The sequence below is a fragment of the Bos grunniens genome, chromosome X, assembly GCF_055505025.1.
Source record: "Bos grunniens cultivar Pamir isolate PY7600 chromosome X, Bosgru_T2T1.0, whole genome shotgun sequence".
NCBI classification, from domain to species: domain Eukaryota; kingdom Metazoa; phylum Chordata; class Mammalia; order Artiodactyla; family Bovidae; genus Bos; species Bos grunniens.
In genome coordinates, this window is record NC_141194.1 from 46,217,476 (window position 1) to 46,244,006 (window position 26,531).

At 45.6% G+C, this 26,531-nt stretch overlaps 3 protein-coding genes across 10 annotated transcripts in view; all 3 read right to left on the minus strand.

The window, feature by feature from the left end:
• ARHGEF9 (Cdc42 guanine nucleotide exchange factor 9) overlaps positions 1-2,651 on the minus strand; it is a 555,038-nt gene extending 552,387 nt beyond the window's left edge. For 2 of the 3 annotated variants that reach the window (XM_086390082.1, XM_086390069.1), the window contains exon 1: positions 2,512-2,651. The gene's annotated coding sequence lies outside the window, so the exon portion shown is untranslated. The remainder of the gene's footprint in view (positions 1-2,511) is intronic. The other variant, XM_086390074.1, reaches the window with a different exon arrangement.
• The window catches only part of AMER1 (APC membrane recruitment protein 1), a 66,526-nt gene extending 63,875 nt beyond the window's left edge, over positions 1-2,651 (minus strand). For 4 of the 5 annotated variants that reach the window (XR_015159915.1, XR_015159916.1, XR_015159914.1 and 1 more), the window contains exon 1: positions 2,512-2,651. The gene's annotated coding sequence lies outside the window, so the exon portion shown is untranslated. Of the gene's footprint in view, positions 1-2,360 lie in introns of all 5 variants that reach the window. The other variant, XM_086390065.1, reaches the window with a different exon arrangement.
• Positions 2,652-18,346: 15,695 nt separating this feature from the next.
• The window catches only part of ASB12 (ankyrin repeat and SOCS box containing 12), a 204,223-nt gene continuing 196,038 nt past the window's right edge, over positions 18,347-26,531 (minus strand). Inside the window, exons 1-3 of one of the 2 annotated variants that reach the window (XM_086390092.1) lie at positions 25,806-25,942; positions 19,166-20,014; positions 18,347-18,622 (exon numbers count right to left, since the gene is read on the minus strand). In XM_086390092.1, the coding sequence (XP_086246218.1) occupies positions 18,489-18,622; positions 19,166-19,949 (918 nt within the window). In that variant the 5' untranslated portion in view covers positions 19,950-20,014; positions 25,806-25,942 and the 3' untranslated portion in view covers positions 18,347-18,488. Of the gene's footprint in view, positions 18,623-19,165; positions 20,015-25,805; positions 25,943-26,531 lie in introns of those variants that run through there. The other variant, XM_086390093.1, reaches the window with a different exon arrangement.

A 26,531-nucleotide genomic window follows, 5' to 3' on the forward strand; every position in this document is an offset into this window, starting at 1 on the left:
TACTCAATAAATATCTGAGACTTGAGTATCATTTTTCTAATCATTTTCATGTGAATCAGGACAAGAGCCAGTTGGGAACATAAAGGTCTTCTCCAAAGCTTGACAGACATTAAGTCCTTCCTGAGTATTCATTACCGCTGTGCATTGCTAGGGTTTCATGGAACTTCAGCTGAGATTCAGGTTTCATTTACCCCTGTGAGAAGTTCGGAAAGAACCCAGACATTCATGGTATCAGGGAAACAAGGTAGAGGCAGGGAAATTTAATTATAGTTTGTTTCCTAAGCCAGAAAATGCCCAAGGGATGCAGGTGGCCTGGAGGAGTTCTGAGTTCTGAGAAAGAAGAGGTCATCTGGATTGCAAGAGATGGAAAGGCACTAAGGATATAGGCCCAGAGCTGAGAAGGAAGAGAATTTGAACACTGTAGGGTGAGTGAGTCAGAGTGTGGGGAGGAGAGTCATATAGGGCAGGGATGTTGGGTGGCTGCTGGTTTGAGACAGTGCAGAGGACATGTCCAGCTCTGAACCAGAGATACCCAGATGTAAGTAGGGGGATTGAATTGGTGCTTGGCCAAAGTGAGAGGAGGTGACTGTACTGTCCTATTTGCAGTTCTTGCTAGTGTCACAAAAGTCCCCAGCTAGCCTTCCATTAAAGTGAGGGATTTACTGGGTCTCATTTTCTCCTCTCATAGGTGCCTAGGCTTTGCCAGGGACCTGTAGTGTACAAAGTTTTCCACCCTCAGAGGTGTGTTAAAGGTCCAAGAAGTGCCTTTCAAGTCCCTAGACAGCTCCTGGGCTTCCCTGGTGGCTCAGATGGTAAAGAATCCACCTGCAATGCAGTAGACCTGGGTTCGATCCCAGGGTTGGGAAGATCCGCTGAGGAGGGCACGGCAACCCACTCTGGTATTCTTGCCTGAAGAACTCCCGTGGACAGAGATGTCTGGTGGGCTACAGTCTATGGCATGGCAGAGTCAGACACGACTGAGCAACTAAGTACAGCACAGCACAGATAGCTCCCTCCCTCTTGCTCCTCAGAAAGGCCTATAGTCCACAGAAAGGGGCACACTTCCATGCAGACTGAGCAGTGGGTGGGGCCGATTGAGGGGAGCTGCACTGAGGGAGGGGGCTCTGCTGGACTCCCCAAGGTGTGGGTGGGGAGTCCAACAAAGAAGGACCCTCCATCAAGCCCATGTGAATGCAGCAGGCAGGTAAAGCTGCAGGAGATATTTGTGTGAGGGGCAAAGGTTCACCTTGACTCCCGTGGCCCATGCCAAGGCAAGCTTGGCCCATGGAGGCTGGATCTGCAGGGCCTGTCCTGAGCTGTGGCACGCCTAGCACAGCCCCTCACCGCCGGGAGAGCCTAGGCCAAGTCTGACGGTCACCAGTCAGAGGTGTCTGCAGTAGACAATGACAGCGGCCCAGCAGGCTGGGTATTTTCAGCAACTTTGAAGTTGGAGGATTTGGCTGCTTCTCTAGCTCTCTCACACACACCCAAACGGCTGTTTCTCTACTACAATAATTGCTTCCCCGACCTATGGCACAGAACCGCGCGCCCCCCCCCCCCCCCCGCCCCCCGCCACACACACATACACCACACCACATCACACCATGGTTATCGCTATTTTTAAACCAGAGGTTGGAGAGAAAAGCGCAGCCAGTACCCTCCAAGGGGACAGGAGGTGAGGCAGGGCGGGGGAGGGGGAGCAGGGACAGGAGGGAGGCGCGGGGGCGAGGGAGAGTTTGACAAAGCGGCCTTGCAGCTCTAACCCAAGGACTAGCTTGAGCTGCTGACCTAACCCAAGGTACTCCGAGAGATGGGTTGCCAGCCCCTCTGTCCGCGGGGGCGGGCGCCAGATGCGCCCGGAAGCCCAGGAGCAGGGGGCGCGGCTGGTTGGGGCCTCAAGGCCGAGGTTCCAAAGGGAAGTGAGCAGCCCACAGGCCAAATTGAGCTCCTCGAGGGAGGAGACAGACAAAGTAGATACCCCAACCCACGCCAATGCAAGTACCCGTCGGGCCCAGGCCAGCGCGTAGGCTTCGTCCCTAGAGAAGAGGGAAAGGCAGGAGATGCGCCGGGAAGAGGAGGGGCGGCAGCCGGGCCGCTGTAATGAGCGATACTCGTCTAACACAGCTGTTCCAGCTAATGTGCTACAACAAAGCTGTAGAGCTCCGGGCCTACAAAAGCACCGCTGGGGGTGCTGGTTGGCTTCTCCCCTCATGAGACCACAGGGCAGCACGTGCGGGTTGCCTCCCCTGCCTCCCCCGAGAGCCCCGAGGTATGGCCCAGGATAGCCCGCCGGCCTGCCTTCCTCTTTCCACCTCTAGCCGCGGTCGCTAGCGCTCAGAAGACATGGCTCTGACCCTCACCAGAAAGTCCTTAAAGCTGGTTCCAAAGGGGAGCGCAGAGCGGTCCGGACGCCGACCGGCCCAGCCCTTAGAGCTCCTTTCCAGGCGGCCAGAGTGGAGCACTGCACCGTATGGCGGGCAGGCGGAGGCTCCTGCTGCGCGCAATGCTTACCCGGCCCTGTCCGATTTCCAGCCGGGTTTTTGTCTCTTGCGCCGCACTGGCCGGAGCTGGAGCCTTGGCTGCTACGGCTGAGAGCGTCGCCACCGCCGCCCCTGCCGCCGCTGTGGCTCCAGTCACCTCCTGCACCAGGTCCCCTTCCCCAGGCTCTGGACTGCTCCCTCATACCCCTCCCCCGCCCCGGACTTCGCAGCCACAGGGTGGGGCATTGGCTTCCTGATTGGCAGGCGTGTGGTCCAATCACCACAGTGAGAAGGCGTTTCCTGACTCACCCACTGTTTTCCTTGGTGCGTTTCTCTTTAAATGCAAATAAGCGCGGGCGTGGTGTTGGCAGGGGGCGGAGAGGCTCCAGAACCCCTAGCGGGGACTCCTCGGTCCCCCACCCTCTCACGCCGGGCGGGTAGCTGCTTGGCGACGCCGTAAGCTCCAGGGGCTGGTCCCGTCAGTATGGAGCTCTCTGGAGCCCGGTTTCGCTTTTGCAGGCGCTTTTATTTCCGTGGCCGCTGTGCAATCGGGCCGCGGCGCGCTGGCCGCCACCGGTAGTTTATTCCAGAGCGAGAGGCCCTCTGGGAGAGGCGGGGTGGAGAGGTTGGGGTTCCTGGGGGACTACAGAGCACCCCCTGCACTTTGCCGGCCCCCTCCTTAGGCATAGAATCAAGGCCCCGGGCGCCTGCCCCGGAGCCGCTCAGAGGGACCCACCTGCCAGGAAAGTCAGTTGCAGCTCCAGCGTCCCAGCTTCCTCCGCCTTTTCGGCACACTGGAGCCTTAAGAGACCATAGAGTCCAGCTTCTGCCAGTTAATGAAAAGTCTGTTGCTGCCCAGAGAAGAGAGAGTGCTTCCCCAAGGTCACCTATCCTGCTAGTAACTGGGGCAGATTTGGAATTCAGGACCCGGGCTCCCAGTCCAGGGCTGCTTTCACTTTTCTTCTTTGTAAAGACCTGTTTCCGTGATTGACTCTCACCCTAATTTCCCACTTTTTATGGAACTTGAGGGGATCCCCAATGTCTCTAGTGGCCTTCTCAGCCCTTTGATGTTGAGCTAGGCTTTGTGCAGTTCCCTATCCCTGAAAAACCTGGGTATTGAGAGAAAAATCTTGTCTGGGCTCAGACTGGAGGTCAAAGTTGAAGGTGGAATGAGGAGGCCTGTAGCAGCCTTGCTGCTGATGTGTCTGGGATGTGGTAGGGGGCCAGCCTGAATTTGGGTCTCTAGCCTGAGGGCATTAAATGGCATTAGTGGCTGTCAGGGCCAGGTGAGCTGAGGCAACAAAGAATCCAGTTCTACCACTAGCTCAGGAGTATCCAGAAGGCCCAGCCCTAAAACTCTGTGAATGTCTAAAAAAGCAGGGGAGGGGGGTGAGGAGGGGCGGAAGTGGTACAGTTGAGGAGAGGGGAGGGATTAGAGAAGGATGCCTACCATTTTTTGCATTGCAGAAGGAGTGCTGTCTGTTGCTCTATTGGGTTCTATTTGCCTTGAAAAGATCCAGCTGCTAAACTGGTAAGAGGAGGACTACTGCCCCTGCGTGTGTGGACCAAAGGAAGTTACACGGTTGCTAGGGCTGGGATCTGCTCCAGCTCTGCCTCAGACTTGCTGTATGACCTTAGCCAGTCCATTTTATCTTGTGGGCCAGACCATCACACCATCTCCACAAGGAGGGTGTAAAACTGGTCAAGCATATAGAGTCTTCCAACTCTGACAGTTCAACTCAATTTTTTTATAATATTACATGACTTTCCATGACATTCTATACTTTGTCAACAAACATCAGTATTTGAACATCATACCTCCTCTCATCATCTTAGGTCCAAATAAATGTCAGAGAGAAGGGGGCTGCGGCTGGCTCATTGTGCAACTTTGTTGGACAAGTGGCTAGCCTCAGTTTCCCCATTTAGATGGCTGGACTGTAATGTTTCCCTGGAGATGTGATTTCCTGCTCTGTAAAGCCCTGATTCTCATTTATTGGACCTGATTTGGAGGTGTCTTTTTTCCCAGTACCTCCTTCATAAACTTCTTCACTGCCCCATGCCTCTGGTTGCCTGCCACCTGTTCCCATTTCACCCAGAACCTTGATTCTCTGGAGTAGACCAAAGACTACAATTTGGAGGAGACAGTTTCTAAATCTGGAGTCCAGGGAAACACAGGGCCAGGATAGTTTCAGCTGTGGGAGCAGGAAGATGAGATGTACAGAGTAGTAAAGTGGTGGGCTTGAAATAACACTGAGGTGAGGGGCACTGATGCACTGCTCCTGTCAGAGGAGCTAGTCCTCAATATCCTCTACCCAGCTACCAACAATATTCCACAGCAGTCAGATTTGGGACTGATAAGTATTTGACATTGGGCTGGGCCCAAAAGAAATAGGGATTGCAGAAAATGAAAATAATTTTTGACATGATAAAGAGGTCCCAGATGGGTGCACTTCTTCTTGGTGCTGATATTTCTAAGTCTCAGGTGAAGATTGTATATATGCACATTAAGGTAGAAGGGAGGTTATGGGGGATGGCACAGCTCCTTGTTTGTATGGCCCACTCCTCCCCAGGAACAATGTATGGCAAGACCAAGTGTGGGCATAAACTTATACCTCAAACTGCTTTCTTGAAGAGAGTGCCCTCCAGGCCCCCATTATACATGCAGACTGACACACAATCAACTTGTTTGGTCACTACAGGGGCTGGTGGTGGAGAGCAAGAATATGTCCTTAAGTTTCTTCACCTACAAAGTGGAGATAATCTCTCTGCTGCTCAATACCTTGTTCCTGTGGTGAAAAACCCATGAGAACAGATGTGCAGGCTGTTTAGAGGCAACTCTATAAACATAGACTGATTCACATGACTACAGTGCTCATTTCTTTCTTCCCCAAATGTTCCATGGGCACCTCCTCTATGGCAGGCCTGGTGATAAGCATTGGGAGAAGTGGGTACAGTGATAACATTCTGGGAGAAGGGGGAAATTGGGGATAGAGTTCTGAGAGGAGCTGAAAGGTAGACTAGAGGTCTAGCAAAGGTGATCTGGAGCACTGCAGATGAAAAGATTCCTTCTCTCCAGGGGGAGGGGGAGGGGCATCAAAGATTCATGGAGGATGGCCTTGATGGTTATGTCAAGTTAAACAAGTTAGAAAAGTAGGTGTGGGGAAATTAGCAAGATGGTGCCAGTCAGGCTCTCTCACCCCATGCTCTCATGCCCTCTTGCCCCATGTTCTGTAAACAATGACTTTGCACGGTTATGTAATAGCTGAGATCACTTATAGCACTGCACATGTGCATTACAAGGTACTCATTTGGTTATGGCTACTTTGTGCAGTACCCCTGTATAAGCTTCACCATGAAAGCCCTAGCTACTACTTCTTTGGGGTTACACTGGAGCAACATCATGGTTATGTTATATGAGGTTATGCTATGGCTCTGTATAACAGCTACATTATGGTTATGTTGTGGATGCTGCTATGGCTGCTGCATCAGCCAAGAGAGAGACTGTGTTATGGCTGCCATGCCAGCCAGGAAAGAATAAAAGAAAGTGGATTCGCTTAGTCGTGTCCGACTCTTTGCGATCCATGGACTGTAGCCTACCAGGTTCCTCCATCCAAGGAATTTTCCAGGCAAGAATACTGGAGTGGGTTGCCATTTCTTTCTTCAGGAGATCTTCCTGACCCAGGGATTGAACCCGGGTCTCCTGCATTGGAGACAGATGCCTTACCCTCTGAGCCACCAGAGAAGTCAGGAAAGAGTAAATGTGTCTGCAATTCCTAAAGTTCCTTGAGTCTCTTTCCAGCCTCTTAGCTCGCGCCTTGCTTACCCTGGGTTCAGCGAACAGTGCACACAGTGTGAACAGCGAGACAATTGGCACCATGAGTAGGATTGGCTCATGGGTGATTTCCAGGCTAATTCATGCTGATGAATATTCTTAAGTACCTCTGCCTCCAGTTTCCTTTTCCCACAGTGAGCCACAGCTTACCCCTGCCTCAGCTGGAGACTCTCCAAAACACATAGGTAAGTCTGATCCAGGCTCCTATGATGTCACTGATTTTGCCCTGGGTCCTGGTGAGCACTAGACCTTGTGTGCACTCTCCAAGAGTGGAATTTCTATTTCCCCCAGTTCTGTGGAGGTCCTGCACTCAACCTCTCCTGGTCTTCAAAGCCAGATGCTCTAGGGGCCCCTCCCCCCAATGCCAAACCCCCAGGGTGGGGAGCCTGATATGGGGCTCTGAACTCTCACTCCTCTGGGAGAACTTCTGTGATACAATTGTTATCTAGTTTATGGGTTGCCCACCTGGGGAATTAATTATATTGCAAGTGTGCCCCTCTTTCTGTCTCATTGGGTTTCTTCTTTATGTCTTTGGATGTAGAATTTCTATTCTTGGTAGGTTCCAGTCTTTTTTATAGATGGTTGTTCAGCAGTTACTTGTGATTTGGTGTGCTCATTAGAGGGTGTGAACTTAGGGTCCTTCTCCACTATTTTATCTCTCCCACCCAGAGATTATTTTTGATTGAGCACAGACACACCAAGTTTCCCAGAGAAGGGGGTCTCTTTCATACTTATACCCTCTGCATCCAAAAGAGAGTTTAGCACAGACTTAGTGCTAATCATGTGTTTGCTGAACATAGTCAAACAAGACACCTTTAGGTCTAATATTGAGCTTAATTGCCAACACCAACTATTGAAATGTGATGTTGTCATTCTCATCTGCACCAGATGATGTGTTTGGTGCCACATCCATGGTGATAAGCTAGACACAGTTTATGGCCTCAGGGCATCCAGTGTAGTGGAGGAGGCACACAGCCAATCTGACTAATGCCCTGCAGTATCTGACTTGGGCAAGGCACTTGATGAGGTTACCATCTACTAAACTGAAGAATATAGGAATAGGATTAGAGGATGTAATGATTCTGTTTAGGACAGTCTGAGTTTGACTTGTTTTAAAGTTCCCCTTCTGAGAACTTTGCATGTGCTGTTCAGAGTACCCCTAATGTTTTTCCTCTGAATACTGACATAGTTTGTGCCTCATTTTCTCCAGATATCTTTCAAGTGTCACCTTATTAGTGAAACTTTCCCTGGATACTTGAAATAGAAAATAGAAAATCCCTTTTCCTACCTCCTTCATTCTCCAATCCTTTAATTGTCCTTTTATTCTTACCCACAGAATTTATCACTTCCTGGTATATTATTTTTATAGTCATTTAAAAATTATTTATTTTTAATTAGGGGATCATTACTTTACAATATTTTGTTGACTTCTGCCATATATTGACATGAATCAACCATAGGTATATGTATGTCCCTTCCCTCTTGAATCTCCCTCCCACCTCCCACCTCATCCCACCCCTTTAAGTTATTGTCTATTTCTCATCATGCTAATGAAAGCTCCATGAGGGCTGACAGACAAGTAACAAAATACATAAGTAAAGTATATTGTATGTCAGAAGGCAATAAATGACATGAAGAGAAATAGACCAGGAAAGGGGTACAAGGAGTACCGGTGGGAGAATACTGCTTTAAATAGGGCAGTTGAGGTAGCACTTATTGAAAAGGTGAAAGTCAAGCAAAGATCCGAGGGAACTGAAGGAGCAAACTATGAGAATATGTGGAAGAGAAGCAGTACAGGCCCAAGGAACAACAACTAAAAAAGATGCTAAGGTGGGAACATGTTGGAATGTTAGAGGAACAACAAGGGAGCCAGTATAGCTACAGCAGAGTGAGTGTGGGGAAAAGTGGTAGAAGAGGGGGTCAGAGAGGACATGGGAGGTAGATGGCATATGACTTTGTACATTATTTAAAGACTAAGCTTTGCAGATTTTGAGTTGAGAAGTTGACATGGTCTTAGTAAAATGGCTAGGGAGTTGTAGCATCAAGGAAGGAAGCAGTGAGACCAAATGGAGGCCCCTAAAGGGATCCAGTTGAGAGGTAATGGTGGCTCAGACCAAGGGAGAAGCAGTAGACATGCGGAGAAGTAATTGAGTTCTAGATGTATTTGGAAAATAGAACTGGCCAGACTTGATGATGAAGGGTGTGAGAGAAGAGTAAGGAATAGGAGCTTACAAACTACGAGAGGAAGGGATTGGCAAAGGGAGACCAGAACCAGGAGATCTGACTCTCCCAGAAACCATATAAAAGATGATATTCACAATGGAGTATTACTCAGCCATTAAAAAGAATACATTTGAATCAGTTCTAATGAGATGGATGAAACTGGAACCTATTATACAGAGTGAAGTAAGCCAGAAAGAAAAACACCAATACAGTATACTAACGCATATATATGGAATTTACAAAGATGGTAACAATAACCCTGTGTACGAGACAGCAAAAGAGACACCGATGTATAGATCAGTCTTATGGACTCTGTGGGAGAGGGAAGAGGGTGGGCAGATTTGGGAGAATAGCATTGAAACATGTATAATATCATGTATGAAACGAGTCGCCAGTCCAGGTTCAATGCACGGTACTGGATGCTTGGGGCTGGTGCACTGGGACGACCCAGAGGGAGGGTAGGGGAGGGAGGAGGGAGGAGGGTTCAGGATGGGGAACGCAGGTATACCCGTGGTGGATTCATTTCGATATTTGGCAAAACTAATACAATATTGTAAAGTTTAAAAATAAAATAAAATTAAAAAAAAAAGATGATATTCAGTTCAGTTCAGTTCAGTTCAGTCACTCAGTCATGTCCGACTCTTTGTGACCCCATGAACTCCAGCATGCCAGGCCTCCCTGTCCATCACCAACTCCCGGAGTTCACTCAAACTCACGTCCATCGAGTCAGTGATGCCATCCAGCCATCTCATCCTCTGTCGTCCCCTTCTCCTCTTGCCCCCAATCCCTCCCAGCATCACAGTCTTTTCCAATGAGTCAACTCTTCACATGAGGTGGCCAAAGTACTGGAGTTTCAGCTTTAGCATCATTCCTTCCAAGCAACACCCAGGACTGATCTCCTTTAGAATGGACAAGTTGAATCTCCTTTCAGTCCAAGGGACTCTCAAGAGTCTTCTCCAACACCACAGTTCAAAAGCATCAATTTTTTGGTGCTCAGCTTTCTTCAGAGTCCAACTCTCACATCTATACATGACTACTGGAAAAACCATAGCCTTGACTAGACGGACCTTTGTTGGCAAAGTAATGTCTCTGCTTTTGAATATGCTATCTAGGTTGGTCATAACTTTCCTTTCAAGGAGTAAGCATCTTTTAATTTCATGGATGCAGTAAACATCTTCAGTGATTTTGGAGCCCCAAAAAATAAAGTCTGACACTGTTTCTACTGTTTCCCCATCTATTTCCCATGAAGTGATGAGACCAGATGCCATGATCTTCGTTTTCTGAAAGTTGAATTTTAAGCTAACTTTTCACTCTCCTCTTTCACTTTCATCAAGAGGCTTTTTAGTTCCTCTTCACTTTCTGCCATAAGGGTGGTGTCATGTGCATATCTGAGGTTATTGATATTTCTCCCGGCAACCTTGATTCCAGCTTGTGCTTCTTCCAGCCCAGCGTTTCTCATGATGTACTCTGCATAGAAGTTAAATAAGCAGGGTGACAATATACAGCCTTGATGCACTCCTTTACCTATTTGGAACCAGTCTGTTGTTCCATGTCCAGTTCTAACTGTTGCTTCCTGACCTGCATACAGATTTCTCAAGAGGCAGGTCAGGTGGTCTGGTATTCCCATCTCTTTCAGAATTTTCCACAGTTTATTGTGATCCACACAGTCAAAGGCTTTGGCATAGTCAATAAAGCAGAAATAGATGCTTTTCTGGAACTCTCTTGCTTTTTCCATGATCCAGCGGATGTTGGCAATTTGATCTCTGGTTCCTCTGCCTTGTCTAAAACCAGCTTGAACATCAGGAAGTTCACGGTTCACATATTACTGAAGCCTGGCTTGGAGAATTTTGAGCATTACTTTACTAGTGTGTGAGATGAGTGCAATTGTGTGGTAGTTTGAGCATTCTTTGGCATTGCCTTTCTTTGAGATTGGAATGAAAACTGACCTTTTCCAGTCCTGTGGCCACTGCTGAGTTTTCCAAATTTGCTGGCATATTGAGTGAAGCACTTTCACAGCATCATCTTTCAGGATTTGAAAGAGCTCAACTGGAATTCCATCACCTCCACTAGCTTTGTTCGTAGTGATGCTTTCTAAGGCCCACTTGACTTCACATTCCAGGATCTCCGGCTCTAGGTGAGTGATCGCACCATCATGATTATTTTGGTCATGAAGATCTTTTTTGTTCAGTTCTTCTATGTATTCTTGCCCCTCTTCTTAATATCTTTTGTTTCTGTTAGGTCCATACCATTTCTGTCTTTTATCGAGTCCATCTTTGCATGAAATGGCAACCTCCTCCAAAGGACTTATGCCACACACTGTGCCTCCCAGGACCATTGCTACCAGAGCCGCTGTCCCCATGGCAGGCCACTGCTGGCCCATGCCTCCACAGGAGACAGTCAAACACTTTTCAAAGGCAGTTCTGGCTCAGTCTCTTGTGGAGGTCACTGCTTCTTTCTCTGTGTCCTGGTGTGCATGAGGTTTTGCTTGTGCCCTCCGAGCATCTCTGGTGGGTATGAGATTTGATTTTAAACATGTTATGCCCCTGCTACCAAATTGTTGGGGCTTCTCCTTTGTCCTTGGATGCAGAATATCTTTCTTTTGTGGGGTCCAACATTCTCTTGTCAATAGTTGTTCAGGAGCTAGTTGTGATTTTGGTGAACAGTATGAAAAGGTAAAAATACGTGACACTGAAAAATGAATTTTCCAGGTTGTTAGGTGACCAATATGCTACTGCAGAAGAGCAGAAAATAGCTCCAGAAGGAATGAAGAAGCTGGGGCAAAGCGGAAACAACGCCCAATTGTGGATGTGTCTGGTGGTGAATGTAAATTCCAATACTGTAAGAACAATATTGCATAGGAACCTGGAATGCTAGGTTCATGAATCAAGGTAAATTGGAAGTGGCCAAACAGTAGATGGCAAGAGTGAACATCGGCATTTTAGGAATCAGTGAACTAAAATGGACTGGAATGGGTGAGTTTAATTCAGATCACCATTATATCTACTACTGTGGTCAAGAATCCCTTAGAAGAAATGGAGTAGCCTTCATAGTCAACAAAAGAATCCAAAATGCAGTACTTGAATGCAATCTCAAAATGACAAAATGATCTCGGTTTGATTCCAAGGCAAACCACTCAATATCACAGTAATCCAAATCTATGCCCCAACAACTAATGCCAAAGAAACTTAAGTTGAACAGTTCTATGAAGACCTACAATACCTTCTAGAACCAACACCAAAAAAATATGTCCTTTTCATCATAGGGGTCTGGAATGCAGGAAGTGAAGAGATACCTGGAGTAACAGGCAAGTTGGCTTTGGAGTACAAAATGAAACAGGGCAAAGGCTAACAGAGTTTTGCCAAGAGAACACACTGGTCATAGCAAACACCTTCTTCCAACAACACAAGAGACAACTTTACACATGGACATTATCAGATGGTCAATATCAAAATCAGATTCTATTCTTTGCAGCCAAAGATGGAGAAGCTCTATACAGTCAGCAAAAACAAGACTGGGAGCTGACTGTGGCTCAGATCATGAACTCCTTATTGCAAAATTCAGACTTAAATTGAAGAAAGTAGGGAAAACCACTAGGCCGTTCAGGTATGACCTAAATCAAATCCCTTACAATTACACAGTGGAAGTGACAAATAGATTCAAAGGATAAGATCTGATAGAGTGCCTGAAGAATTATGGATGGAGGTTTGTAACATTGTACAGGAGATGGTGATCAAAACCATCCCCAAGAAAAAGAAATGCAAAAAGGAAAAATGGTTGTCTGACAAGGCCTTACAAAGAGCTGAGAAAAGAAGAGAAGCTAAAGGCAAAGGAGGAAGGGAAAGATATACCCATCTGAATGCAGAGTTCCAAAGAATAGCAAGGAGAGATAAGAAAACCTTCCTAAGTGAACAGTGCAAAGAAACAGTAGAAAGACTAGAGATCTTTTCAGGAGAACTAGATATACCAAGGAAACATTTCTTGCAAAGATGGGCACAATAAAGGAGAGAAATGGTATGGACATAACAGAAGCAGAGGATACTAAGAAGATGTGACAAGAATACACAGAAGAGCTATACAATAAAGATCTTAATGACCCAGATAACCACAATGGTGTGATCACTCACCTAGAATCAGACATGTTGGAGTGGGAAGTCAAGTGGGCCTTAAGAAGCATCACTACAAACATCTAGCAGAGGTGATGAAACTCCAGCTGAGCTACTTCAAGTCCTAAAAGATAATGCTATTAAAGTGCTGCACTCAATATGCCAGTAAACATGGAAAACTCAGCAGTGACCACAGGACTGAAAGAGGTCAGTTTTTATTCCAACCCCAAAGAAGGGAAATGTCAAAGAATGTTCAAACATCCACATCATTGCACTCATTTCAGTTTAGTTCAGTTGCTCAGTCGTGTCTGACTCTTTGCAACCCCATGAACTGCAGCATGCCAGGCCTCCCTGTCCATCACCAACTCCCAGAGTCCACCCAAACCCATGTCCATTGTGTCGGTGATGCCATCCAACCGTCTCATCCTCTGTCGTTCCCATCTCCTCCTGCCCTCAATCTTTCCCAGCATCAGGGTCTTTTCAAATGAGTCAGCACTCCAGAACAGGTGGCCAATGTATTGGAGTTTCAGCTTCAACATCAGCCCTTCCAATTAATACCCAGGACTGATCTCCTTTAGGATGGACTGGTTGGACCCCCTTGCAACCAAGGGACTCTCAAGGGTCTTCTCCAATGCACAGTTCAAAAGCATCAATTCTTTGGTGCTCAGCTTTCTTTATAGTCCAACTCTCACATCCATACATGACTACTGGGAAAACCATAGCCTTGACTAAATGGACCTTTGTTGGCAAAGTAATGTCTCTGCTTTTTAATGTGCTGTTTAGGTTGGTCATAACTTTCCTTCCAAGGAGAAAGCGTCTTTTAATTTCATGGCTGCAATCACCATCTGCAGTGATTTGGGAGCCCAGAAAAATAAAGTCAGCCACTGCTTCCACTGTTTCCCCATCTATTTGCCATGAAGTGATGAGATTGGATGTCATGATCTTAGTTTTCTGAATGTTGAGCACTCATTTCACATGCTAGCAAGATAATGCTCAAAATTCTCCAAGCTAGGCTTCACAGTATGTGAATCGTGAGCTTCCAGATGTTCAAGCTGGATTTAGGAAAGGCAGAGGAACAAAAGATCAAATTGCCAACATCCGTTGGAACATAGAAAAAGCAAGGGAATTTCAGAAAACAACACCTAGTTCTGATTCATTAACTATGCTAAAGCCTTTGAGTGTGTGGATCCCAACAAACTGTGGAAAATCTTAGCTATGGGAATATGAGACCACCTTACCTGCCTCCTGCAAAACCTGTATGCAGGTTAAGAAACAACAGTTAGAACCAGACATGGAACAACAGACTGGTTCCAAATTGGGAACGGAGTAGTCAAGGCTGTATATTGTCACCCTGTTTATTTAACTTACATGCACAGTATATCATGTGAAATGTTTGGCTGAATGAAGCACAAGCTGGAATCAAGATTGCCAGGAGAAATATCAATAACTTCAGATATGCATATGACACCACACTTGTGACAGATAGTGAAGAGGAACTAACGAGCCTCTTGATGAAAGTGAAAGAGTAAAAAAGTTGGCTTAAATCTCAACATTCAAACAACTAAGATTATGGCATCCAGTCCCATCACTTCATGGCAAACAGATGGGGCAACAATGGAAACACTGACAGACTTTATTTTCTTGGGCTCTAAAAATCACTGCCGATGGTGACTGAAGCCATGAAATTAAAAGACACTTGCTCCTTGGATGAAAAGCTATGATAAACCTAGACAGAATATTAAAAAGCACAGATATTTCTTTTCTTACAATGGTCCATCTAGTCAAAGTTATGTAGCTTTTTCAATAGTCTTGTATGGATGTAAGAGTTGGTTTATAAAGAAAGCTGAGCACCAAAGAATTGATGCTTTTGAACTGTGGTGTTGGAGAAGACTCTTGAGAGTCCCTTGGAATACATGGAAATCAAACCAGTCAATCCTATAGGAAATCAATCCTGAGTTTTCATTGGAGGAACTGATGCTGAGGCTGAAGCTCCAATACTTTGGCCACCTGATGTGAAGAGCCGACTCATTGGAAAAGACCCTGATGATGAGAAAGATTGAAGACAGGAGGAAAAGTGAATGACAGAGGACAAGATGGTTGGATGGCATCACTGATTCAATGGACATGAGTTTGAGCACACTCTCGGAGATGGTGAAAGCCAGAGAAGCCTGGCATACTATAGTCCATTGTGTCATAAAGACACAACTGAGCGACTGAACAGCAACAATGTCTTTGTTGACTGATTTTCCCCCACTAATACCTTTTTTTTTTCACTCTCTACCAATTACAATATTTTCTACCATTCAAGGCCAAAATCAAACACCACCTATTCCATTATCCTTTGCCTCAAATTAGTAGCTGAAGGAGAGAACTCTCTGGTTTCTGCAGACAGTGGACCATTTGCAGTTTGTATCTTGTCTTTGGTAGCCACATTTCTGAATAAAGCAAAATAATTTTCCTATTGCAGGAAAGAATGCAGACTTGTTAGTGTCATGTGCAGAGCAGAGCCAGCCCTAGGCTCATGGCAACTCCAGTATAGAAGGGAGGGTATGACATAGGGAGAGAAGAAAGGAAAATAAATGTTAGAAGGAGACAGGGAGAGAGGGAGAGAAGGGTTAAAGTTTGGCTTTCTTGGAAGCTGCATTCCCACTAGTCTAGCTTATAGTCAAGATCTAACTGGGAAAACAAAGTACCTGGAAACTGGTGATTGTAATGGGGGATAGGAAGGAAGCTAGATTATCATCTAGGGGCAGTGCCAACAAGAGACTAAAGGCCAAGAGTGAGCTTTCATTCCAGGCACCTCCTTCTCATATCTCCTAGGGAAAGTTGCCTCAGAAGGTTCATCATCAGCATTTGAGATGATCCATTTTAACTCCTGGTCTCTTGTCTGGGTGGGAAAGAGACCAAGGTACCAGGCTTTTAAGTTGTTTCTGTTCATAGAAGCACAAGCAAGTAGAAGAACAATAGCTCAGAGGTCTCGAGAGCTGAGCTACGAATAACATGGGCACTTAATTTTGAAAGGTTCTCAATCTGCTTATCTTGGAAATAGGGCATAGAGTTTCAGCCTTTCCTCTCTGTCTAGGATTTGATGTGCTCCTACATTCTCATCAAATGCAAGTCTTCTGGCATGCCAAGAGTATCCACACGTTTTCAAAGGTCAACCAGAAAATCTGTATTCTAGGTTGCACAGGAGAGGCTACTCTGGGCAGGCCCCATTTGAAGGGTGTATTTTCCCAGGGTCCTAAAGTATTGGGCTGGCCAAAAAATTCATTCAGGTTTTTCCATAATATCTTACAGAAAAACCCAAATGAATTTTGTGGCCAACCCAATAGATGGGGCTGCTGAACTTGACTCCAAATCTCCTAAACCTTGACTAAGGGGATGGGGAACAGAGCAAGGAGTGGGGTCCCAGACACCTCACCCATCAGGAACCCAGATTGAAGGAAAGGTAAAAGATACCTGTGGCTCTCTGCCCTGAAATCTGTGTTTATAGTATATTCCAGTCCTTTACTTCTCTTGTTTCTTGGACATAAACAGTTGCACTGCCATCCAAAATGCCTTATGCATTTGAAAGTCTGGAGTCTGTGTGGGGCAGGGCCATGGGGATAGATGGCCAGTTTTCTTGCCTTCCTTTCTAATGGCTCTCAAGCCCTAGGAGCTAGGGAGTGTGCGGGTGGTAAGAAGGAGAGGCAAGTAATTTTCGAGCCCATTCCCTGCCTCCCATCTTGCACGATAGGAGATAATTATGGGGTGTTGGGGGTGGGTCTGTCAAGGCAGCTCTCAGGAAAAGCTCTAAACATCAAAAGTACTTTCCACATAGCTATTATCTGGGCTTGCATCCTCTATGCCTTCACCTTGTATCTCTTTAACTGCTCATCCATATCCTCACCCACAGTTGTCCAGGAGATATAAAAGAAGGTACTGTGAAAGGATGAAGATTTAGCAAAATTGAAGGTGTCTAGATCTGGATTTGGGTGGCTATCTGTGCTGGTTCAGGCCCCTTTTGCCTCCTTCCCCTGTTCTTCTCCACACCATAGGCTGACTGACCACTGCAGGCTGTATTTCCCAGGCTTCCTCGTCAACCACCTTCTGGTTGGGTTCAACCAATGGAAGGCACTGATGGGAGGGTAAGAAATGTGGGGAAGCCAGGGTACTTAAGCTATACCTTTTGTGCCTTTGGTGGCATCTCTGCGGTGTCTCTTCTATGGCTTCTGCTGTCAGTATACTTCCAGTTCTGCTGTGTGATCCAATTCCTGGCTCAGGTCATACCACCTCCTTCCACTGTCCACTTTTCACCTTGTCCTGCTCTGCCAGATGTTGCAAGAGGGGCTGACCCCTCTATATTGTGTTTCCCAAGCTCTCATATTATTTGACCTCTAGTTTTCTCCAGTGAGACACTGGAAGCAGACTGATGGGCAAGAATGATGTAAAGGAGAGGGCGTTTCTTCCTTTCTTCTTGTTTGGATAATCCATGATAGACCTGTGATTTCACTTTTCATCAGATGACCCAAGTCCCTAGACTCTGGACATACTTCTTCCCTTACCCCTTCAGCCTAAGGATGGTGTTAGACTCCTGCTATGACTAATCTATAACTTCCTGTCCTTAGATCCTCTGCCTATCACCTATGTAACCATTTTCCATGTTAAATCTGTTGTCATAAATATTTGGTAATTTGTGTTCCTAGCTAGATCTTGACTATAAAATAGACTAGCAATAATGCAGCCTATGATTCAAGGTGAGTGAATGGGAGACTCCTTGGTCATTTGACTCAAATAAAGTGTTTGGCAACTGTAGGAGACAGGAAGAATAAAAGAAAAGCAGGCCCTGGCAAGGCTGCAAAAGAAATGTATAATTATTGATAAACTGGATGCTATAAGGCATGAGACTCTTGGAACAAGTCCAGAGGGAACAGTTCATAATCTTGAAAACAAGATATGATCCTGGGGTCAGAAAACCAACCCCAGACTGTTTCTCAACTGGCGTCTCAGAGTCACATGTTTTATGTATCTGGTGGAAAATCTATAGATAAGAATATTAGTCTTAGTTACTGATTTGTTATTGATAACTGTTTCTTAATTACTCAATGGTTAATGATCATTTTGTTCTTTGGCCCTGAAGGCCACATATATTATAATTTAACTCCCTGCATATTATTTCATTCACAGCTGAAAGTATAATAAAGCTGGCTTAGATTCAGTTTCGGCGCCTTCACCTTGGAGTGGTGTTGGTCCCCTGATCCTCACTTTTCTCTGAATTCTTGTGCCTTGTTTCTCATTCTCTTGCCATATCGTACTTTCAGAAACCCTGCTTGTCAAGCTGGTCTTGACAGGCAACAGCCCCTGAAAAGGTGGCTTTCATTCACCACAACCTGGTGTCAATAGATTGGTTGTGGACCCAAGTTTGGTTCAGTAACAATAGCAGCCAGAGAGTCAATGGAGACACAGGGCTGAACAAGATGATGCTACCCTTATACTTACCTGCTTTCTTCAGGACCTTGCTCCTAGGACATTACGGTGCCAGTTGTTTCAAGGATCTTGGTGGGGAGGTATAGGCTACTGGGTTAGTCTTATCTTTCAGTAGTCAGGCTCCTATGCCTGTTGAATCCCAGATCACTATAATTCTTTCCCATGACCAACCAGACACCTTCCCCCAGTGAACTCTGTGCCCCCTCCAACCTAACACACACCAGACACAACAGCCCCCAGGATTTATTCCCTGAGGATTTTATTGTGGAGGATAATACAGGAGAGCAGCTTTGGGTGAGTGTGTAGAGCTGTAGTTCTCTCCAGCTACCTGGGTCCCCAGGTGATTTCTTGGAGGCATTGTAGGTTTCTGGGCAGGCTGCAAGATTACAGTTGGTGTTTGAGGTAGCTAATCAACATGGGGGGAATATCCAGCTGGTCGATGGCCTGTGGCTGGCTGGTGTGGCACAAGGATCTGCGGATAACTAAACGAGCCTGTGATAGTAGTGACCGTGGAGTGGCTACAGTAAGGAAAAACAGGTTTTGAGAAGCAATTCTCAGTGTAGTTCTCCCACTCAAGCCTACATCCACCCTGCCCTGGCTACTGCAGCCCTAACTGATCTTTCCCTTCTAAGAAATGTCCCGCTTCCTGCCCTAAAATGCATGGTACCAATGGGGACACACTGAAGCCTAGAGAGAGCATGTTCAAGGCCACAAAACTGTCATTGGCAGAGCCAGAACCACAAATTGGGATTGTGCAAACCTTACCTCATCTTAGTGACTGCTAAGTCACTTCAGTTGTGTCCGACTCTGTGTGACCCCATAGACGACAGCCCACCAGGCTCCTCCGTCCATAGGATTCTCCAGGCAAGAGTACTAGAGTGGGGTGCCACTGCCTTTCTCTAAAAAGGAATCTGTAACCTCTTTTCTACTGGGGCCCCAAGAAAGGGAAGACAATGGTGCTTTCTCCAATTCACCCCAGAAATATTAACTTTGGGGGTGATTTGTGTCCCTGGGACATCCAAGCCAGGAGACCTATTAGAGCTGGTCTGCTTGACACTCACCTCGGGCCTGTACCAACAATGCAGTGCCTTTATCATATTGTGAGTTCAGGTCCAGAGAGAGAGATGGAAGGTAGATGTTAGCACCAAAATCAATTAACAGCTGGATGTACTCTGGCTCACAATTATGGTGGAGGCAGATTTCGAGGAGGGTGCGGGGCCGTGAGACTCGAGCCAGTAGGCGCTGGTCAGTACAGTTGTAGTCAGGGTCTGCCCCATGGAGCAAAAGCAGGCGGAAACAATCAAGGTGACCATAGACTGCAGCCAAATAGAGGGGGCCAGAACATGAAGTTATGTTCGATGCCCAGACTGGTAGTTTCGCCTTGACATTGACCTCTGCACCATGACCCAGGAGCTCCTGCAGGATGGTAACAGCACCATCACGGGCAGCTGTGAGCACAGGAGAGCAGTTGTTGTAGATGCTACCACCAGGACAGGCACCAGCTTCCAAAAGCACACGCACGCAGTCCAGATGGCCATGACTGACAGCGGTAAAAAGTGGTGTCTGTGCCTTGACGTCTAAGCTGTCAACATCAGCACCATGTGCCAGGAGGACCTGCAGGCAGCTAAGGTGGCCATAAGCAGCAGCCAAGCGCAAGGGTGTCCCAGGGACACCCCAGCCACTCCTACTGTTGATAAATCTTTTGTAACGCTCCTGGCACAAAAGCTGGTCCAAAGTATAGGAATCATTGTTGTACACTGCTTGATTGAGAGCTTGTTTCTCTCCTGTGTTGGTGTCCTCCTCATCATCAGGCTGCAGGAGGGAGAAAATCTTGGTGATGTCCATGAGGTTTTCACCTTGGCTGATTGGAGCAGAACTATTCTCATTATGAGCAGGAGGATATGCCAGATCTGTGGGTGATAAAAACAGAAGACTGAGGGCTGCCATCAAAAGCCTGGATGCTTGCTCCCTTATCCTTCACTATCAGACTCCTCACTCATTGGCACCCTGCTTCTAACTCCTACTCCATCTTATTTCAGACCCTACAGATGGCTGCCAAAATAGATCAGGTCATTTCACAGCCTGGTACCTTTGCATATGTTGTTCTGCCTACCCTTCAAACTCCTACTTCTGGGAAGCCTTCCCTAATCTCTGCCCATTCTCAGGGTTTCTAAAGGATTACAACTAGGCCTTAGCCATGAACTTTCACATCTTATTTCCACTTATCTGTGCTTCATCAGTGTGTAAACTCCAAGGTGAGGACTCCTGTATCCATCTTATTATTCCTCCACTCCAAGCATAGCCTACATCATGGCTAGGGAGTTGGTAGATGCATCTTAGTTCAGAATGTGTGGGCTAATGAGGGGGTTCTAGTCTGGCAGTTGCTAGGCCAACAGAATGGTGCTTTGTGGTGTCAAGCAGTCATCCCTGAGCATTCTGACATCAGTCTTATGGGGGCAGGCCCTCAACTCTACCTCTCAGCCTTTTAGATGAGATTCAACAACTTCATGGGCTTCCCTAGTGGCTCAGATGGTAAAGATCTGCCTGCAGTGCAGGAGACCTGGGTTTGATCCCTGGGTCGGGAGATCCCCTGGAAAAGGAAACGACAACCCACTCCAGTACTATTGCCGGGAGAATTCCATGGACAGAGGAACCTGGCAGGCTACAATCCATGGGATCACAAAGAGTCAGACACAACTATGTGACTAACTTTCACTTTTACTTTTCAACCTCTTTATAGCCCCTCATATGTGATGTCCACTCAGACTCAGGTCCCATGCTTCAGGCAACAGAGTTGCTCAGGAAATGGATGCTGAATGGCATTCAATGATTAAATAAAGAAATGACATTATAAGAAATATACTTCAAGTAAAACAAACTTAAAGAGATAGTAAGAAATAGTTGAGGTTTCCAGGGCAAGTCCTCCTCTCTGTTGACAACTAGATTTTCCACCAGGACCACTTCAATCCAGGAGTCCCTTTGATTGCCAGCAACTCTTTGGAAACTATGGCTTCTCCATCTCTCTGCTGTTGTTGTTCAGTTACTAAGTCATGTCCAACTTTTTGTAACCCCATAGACTATAGCATGCCAGGTTTCCCTGTCTTTCACTATCTCCCAAGGTTTGCTCAAACTCATGTCCATTGAGTTGGTGATGCCACCCAACCATCTTATCCTCTGTTGTCCCTTTCTCCTCCTGCCTTCAATCTTTCCCATCTCTCTGAGTCAAGCATTTTCCCATCTTCTCTGCTCTACCCAGCCTGGAGCCTTGCCTCAACCCTCAACTCTTGTCTCTTCATTACCCCCAGGCTCTACAAAATCACTCATCGCCCAGTGACTGACTCAACCTAATGCTTTGACCTTTCTTGTCCTGTTTGTAATGCTCCAAAGTCAAAGTCACCCATCTCAGTTTGTAATGTCATCAGGATAAGCTGGTAGGTTTTTCAGAAGTCGAGTTTTCATCCTATCCCATACCCTGCAGCCCTGGGCTCAAGGCCACACACCTCCTTTTATTCACCGTTGACCTCAACCCCTCTTTGTTAGCCTGGGACCTCAAATATACACTTCATAGAATAAATTGTGAGGTGAGTGGATGGGTCTCCCTAAACTTTAGCTCCCCCTATAAGTCAGCATCAACTCCATATATTTATTATTTATCCATTTTTTTGGGTACAGTTATAACAAGAGGATTTGAGAAATCAGGCAGATCTAAGTTTGCAACTCAGCATCCCTATTTTCTATCTGAGTAACCTTTGGGCAAGTCTCTTCCCTTCTTTGCGATTCAGTTTCCTCATTTATAAGACAGAAATAATTGTCCCTTAATGGAACTGTTAAGAGAAAGAGTGTGTGTGTGCATGTATGCTTAGTCATTCAGTCATGTCTGATTCTTTGTGACCCCATGGACTGTAGCCCACTAGGCTTTTCTGTCCACAGGATTCTCCAGGCAAGAATACTGGCATGGGTAGCCATTTCCTTCTCCAGGAGATCTTCCTGACTCAGGGATCAAATCCAAGTCTCCTGCATTGCAGGCGAATTCTTTATTGTGTGAGCGACCAGGGAAACCCCAAGAGAAACAGAGCTACCACATGTTAGATCTTCAAAGGTGAGCTTCCTCTGTGCCTTCAGTCTCTCCACTGGTTCCTCTCCCTCAGCCATCTTTGGAAACAAAACACTTCTATGGTCCTTTGTCCTACTCTAGCTATCTTTCTTTTCTTCTTCACCTCCAAGTCACTTTTCCACCCTCTGCAGTGGCTCCATCCACCTTAATCACAAACTGAATAGTTCTTTAAAAGTCATCCTTGTGGTTAAATCTACTAGCTATTTCTCAGATCTTTCCTTTTCTGACTCTTCTGAAGCATCTGACACTTCTTCCTTTGTAGTCTTCTCTTGGCTTCCTGGCCAGCACACTCTTCTGATTTCCCCCCCTCTGTTCTCCCCTGAAATAGTTTTGTCTTCCGTGTTCTCTCCTTCTAGAGCTATAGCTTTCACCTTTATCAGGATGATTTCAAGCCCACTACTCCAAGTACACCAGCTCTCTCTTCAGCAAAGGTATGTATTCATTGAATTCTTTCAGGTACTTCAAAATCAGCAGTATCACACCATCACTACTACCATTACCATCACCACACTACATCCACATCTCAGTTCATCATCATCCAACTGGTCAAACAAACCAAATACCCAGACTAATGTCAGGTATCTTTAACTCTTTCTCCCACCCCCATCTAACTGATTTACCAAATCATATGGATTTTACTTCCTAGAGACCTCTATAGGCTACCCCTCTCAAGCTTATACTCATTGCCTGTACTTTGTCTAGGCCTCTATCATCTTTTGCATCAACTCTTACAGTAGTCTCCTAGTTTACTTTTTCAATAATTTCTTCTTCTTATGGCTAAAGTGATCACTTAAAAATATAAACCTTGTCTGCGCCAATCCTCTATTTTAAATCTTTTAATGACTCCCCTTTCTTTCAGAGTATAGCCCAGATGCCTTGCCAAGCTTACGTCCTTCATGAGAAAACCTTGGCCAAAATCTCCAGCCTCACTTTCTATCATTCCTCTACTTATACTCCAAAATCCACCAATAAGGGAGGAGAAATTATGGCTCTTGATATATATCATGCTTTCTTCTTTCACATGCAACTTCCTCTGATTGGTTACTTCCTTGAGTCTTTGCTCTTATAGCACTATAGCAGTCATCACACTGTATCATAACTCCTTCTGTGTGGATCTGTTTTTTCCCTACTGCAGATTGGGAGTCCATATATGGAAGTAGTAAAACATGGTCTAGGATTCTGTTTCAATCTCATCTCTACCACTTAGTAGCTGTGTGACCCAGGGCAGATCATTTAATCTCTCTGTGTCTATTCCTTTATTTGTAAAGATAGAGTAATAGTAGTATCTATCTCAAGGACTATTGTTAGGATTAAATGAGTTAATACATCTTAAATATTTATAATACCACTTGAATGTAGTACTCAGTAACTATTTTCACTATGATTATTATTATTACTTAGGTCTTCAATTTCTATGACTGCTGCTCCCTCCTGAGGTTAAAGCTCCATAACTTAAATTTAGAGATGGAATAGAAACCAGGTTTCCCTACTCCCCATCCTGTCCTTTCTATTACCACCTGAAAAGCAAACACATATCCCTCCTCCTTGCCTCAAGCATTTGTATTGTAGCTCCCAGAATCCTCAGGTTTGAGGTCATGCTGGATTCCACGACCTTAATCATGTGATCTGTAAAGAAATGATTTCTTTACGAAATCATTAAATAAAATAAATCTTACTATTTTACAATATTAATATCTTACTCTTGGGGGAGTGATGTTCAGGGAAATGAAGAGGAAAGGGAGTGTGAAGGGAAATGCTGAAGATCTTACCAAGGTCATATTATGAGCCTACAGCAGGGCCAATATAATGAGCCTCCAGAAGGAGAACAAGACATAAACCCCAGCAGCCTTGGGTACTTGAGTGAATTGTACCTCATCTCATTAGACAGGATAAGAAAATCTAAGCCATCTATTGTCTAACCTCACCATACTATTGTTTATTAATCAGAGTTATTGTGTGCGGCCATTCTGTGCAAGGATCCTTCTCCTGATCCCCAAAGTGCAGGGGTTTTAAACTCTTTTTTTGGTGACATCAGCCTCTGTGGCAATCTTGTTAAGTTTCTGGCCCCATCTCAGAATAATTTTTAATTTTTTCTTTCTTTTTTAGATTAATTAATCTATTTTAATTGGAGGATAATTACTTTACAATATTGTGATGGTTTTTGCCATACATCAACATGAATCGGCCACAGGCATATGTGTCCCTCCATCCATAAGCTATATAGAATTAAAGGAAACCAATTATATTGAAAAATAGCTATCAAAATATTTTTAAAATTGCATATGTAGTAATAAAAGTTCTTTATTAACACATTAAATAACAAGTTCTACTAATAATTTCTAAGTTATAATGAGCACAAATGACATTTCTAGATCTCTGTCACAACTGTAATATGAAAGGAAATATCTATGATTTCTTCTGGTGACCAAGTTATAGAAACTAGTAATATGATTGCTATTTGCTGCCTGCATTCATCCTTGAAGGAAGTAGTAAATTTCAGTTAGATTAGGGGAAATAAAAGTATTTGTTCATATCATCTGTATTTTTTGATTTTTTGAATTCTATCTAAGGCCCTCTTGTGAGGGTGTCTGTGAATTTAGGTTAATAACTCCTTTGGGAGAGTGGCTGGTTTCAGTGGGCCCCAGAATAGTCTGCCAAGCATTAATAGACTATTTTTAATGCTTGTTTTCCCCTCTCCACCCCCCCTACATCGAGGAGCTCTGCCTTTCTGTCCTTGAGCCTATCCTTCTGCATCTACACATACTCACAAATACTAAAGTGAGTGAAGTCGTTCAGTCGTGTCTGACTCTTCGCAACCCCATGGACACCAGGCTCCTCCGTCCATGGGATTTTCTAGGCAAGAGTACTGGACTGGGTTGCCATTTCCTTTTCCAGGGAACTTCCCAACCCAGGGATCGAACCCAGGTCTCCCACATTGTAGACAGACGCTTTACCATCTGAGCCACCAGGGAAGTCACGAGGGTGGTCTAATTACTCTAAGACATGTCTATACTAGATAGGTCAATGAACAAGCATTACTATCAGGTATTTAATACTGAATATTTCCCAGTTCATATGAACCTGGAATTTATTGTTTAATTTAGAATTATTTGATTTGTAAGTGCTTACCTTTTTTTAAGCCAAATAAATAGAGCTTATTTACAAATTAACCTCAAAAATATTACCCAGAGACAAAGACATACCAAGACATATTTAAACAGACACAGTGCAAGATCTAGCTTCATTTTCTAAGTTTAGTCATGAATTAGATATTATACTAAACAAGGACACAAAGACAAACAAACCTTCCCCCTTCCTGTATTGCATAACTGCAGTGATTTCCCTGAAGAAGTAGGACCATTTGAATCCCAGAGCCCAGGCAGACATACTTTCCTGGGACAAACACAGCAGGAACCCGTCCTTCTCTCTGTGGGCAGGTTTCCTCACTGACCTCCCAAGCACCACCAGAAACCAGACCCAGTGGAAACAGACTACAAAGGGTGGTGATCATAGGTTCACCAGACAGCAGCCCTAAGAGTTCACTTGTTCCTGATAGCATTATCATATTCTAGGCTCCAGGTACTCACCAGGCTGCCCCTACACCTCTGTGAAGCACTGGGCCTTGGTGGCCCCTCCAAAGGGAGCCCCCTACTTGCCCCAGGGGCTGGAGCAGGCAGAGCCCCTAGTTTCCACTGTTAATAACACTGCCTGCAGTCTGGCTGAATAGATCCAGAGGGCTAATTTTAGGCTACCCTCCACCCCGCCTCCACCTCGCTCTGAAGGCCGTGTTATCTTACTAATGCCTTTCTGGGAGAGATCCCTTTGAGAACAGGGCCATCCATGGGGAAGTCTTGGAAGGACTGACTGACAGGTGTCTGGCTGTGCTGAGACTTAGGCTCCTAGTGTGTCCCAGGGTACCCCTCCCCACCACTAAAATAGGCTACAAGGCCAGACTCCTGGCTGTGGGTGTTCCTGTCCTTTCACCAAGGGGCAAGAGAAGGCCCAGTCTTTCTTAGCACACCTTCCTCTGGTCCCAGGCTTCTTCTTTTTCTCTTCCTAACTTAGCCTCTTTGGATTTCCTATTTCCTTTTTTGAATGACCAACAACACATTGCCCTCTCCTTCCCCCACCCCAATACCCCTACTCCCAAGAGTGAGGAGGATGGTGGGAAGCAGAGAATGCCATACTGGAACACATATCAACAAGGTTTTCCAAAGTTTAGAAGGCCCTATGTGTGCTAAGTCACTCAGTTGGCCCTGATCATTTATAAATGCCTCCCCTGTCCACCAACCCACCAGCCTCAGCTTAAAGAA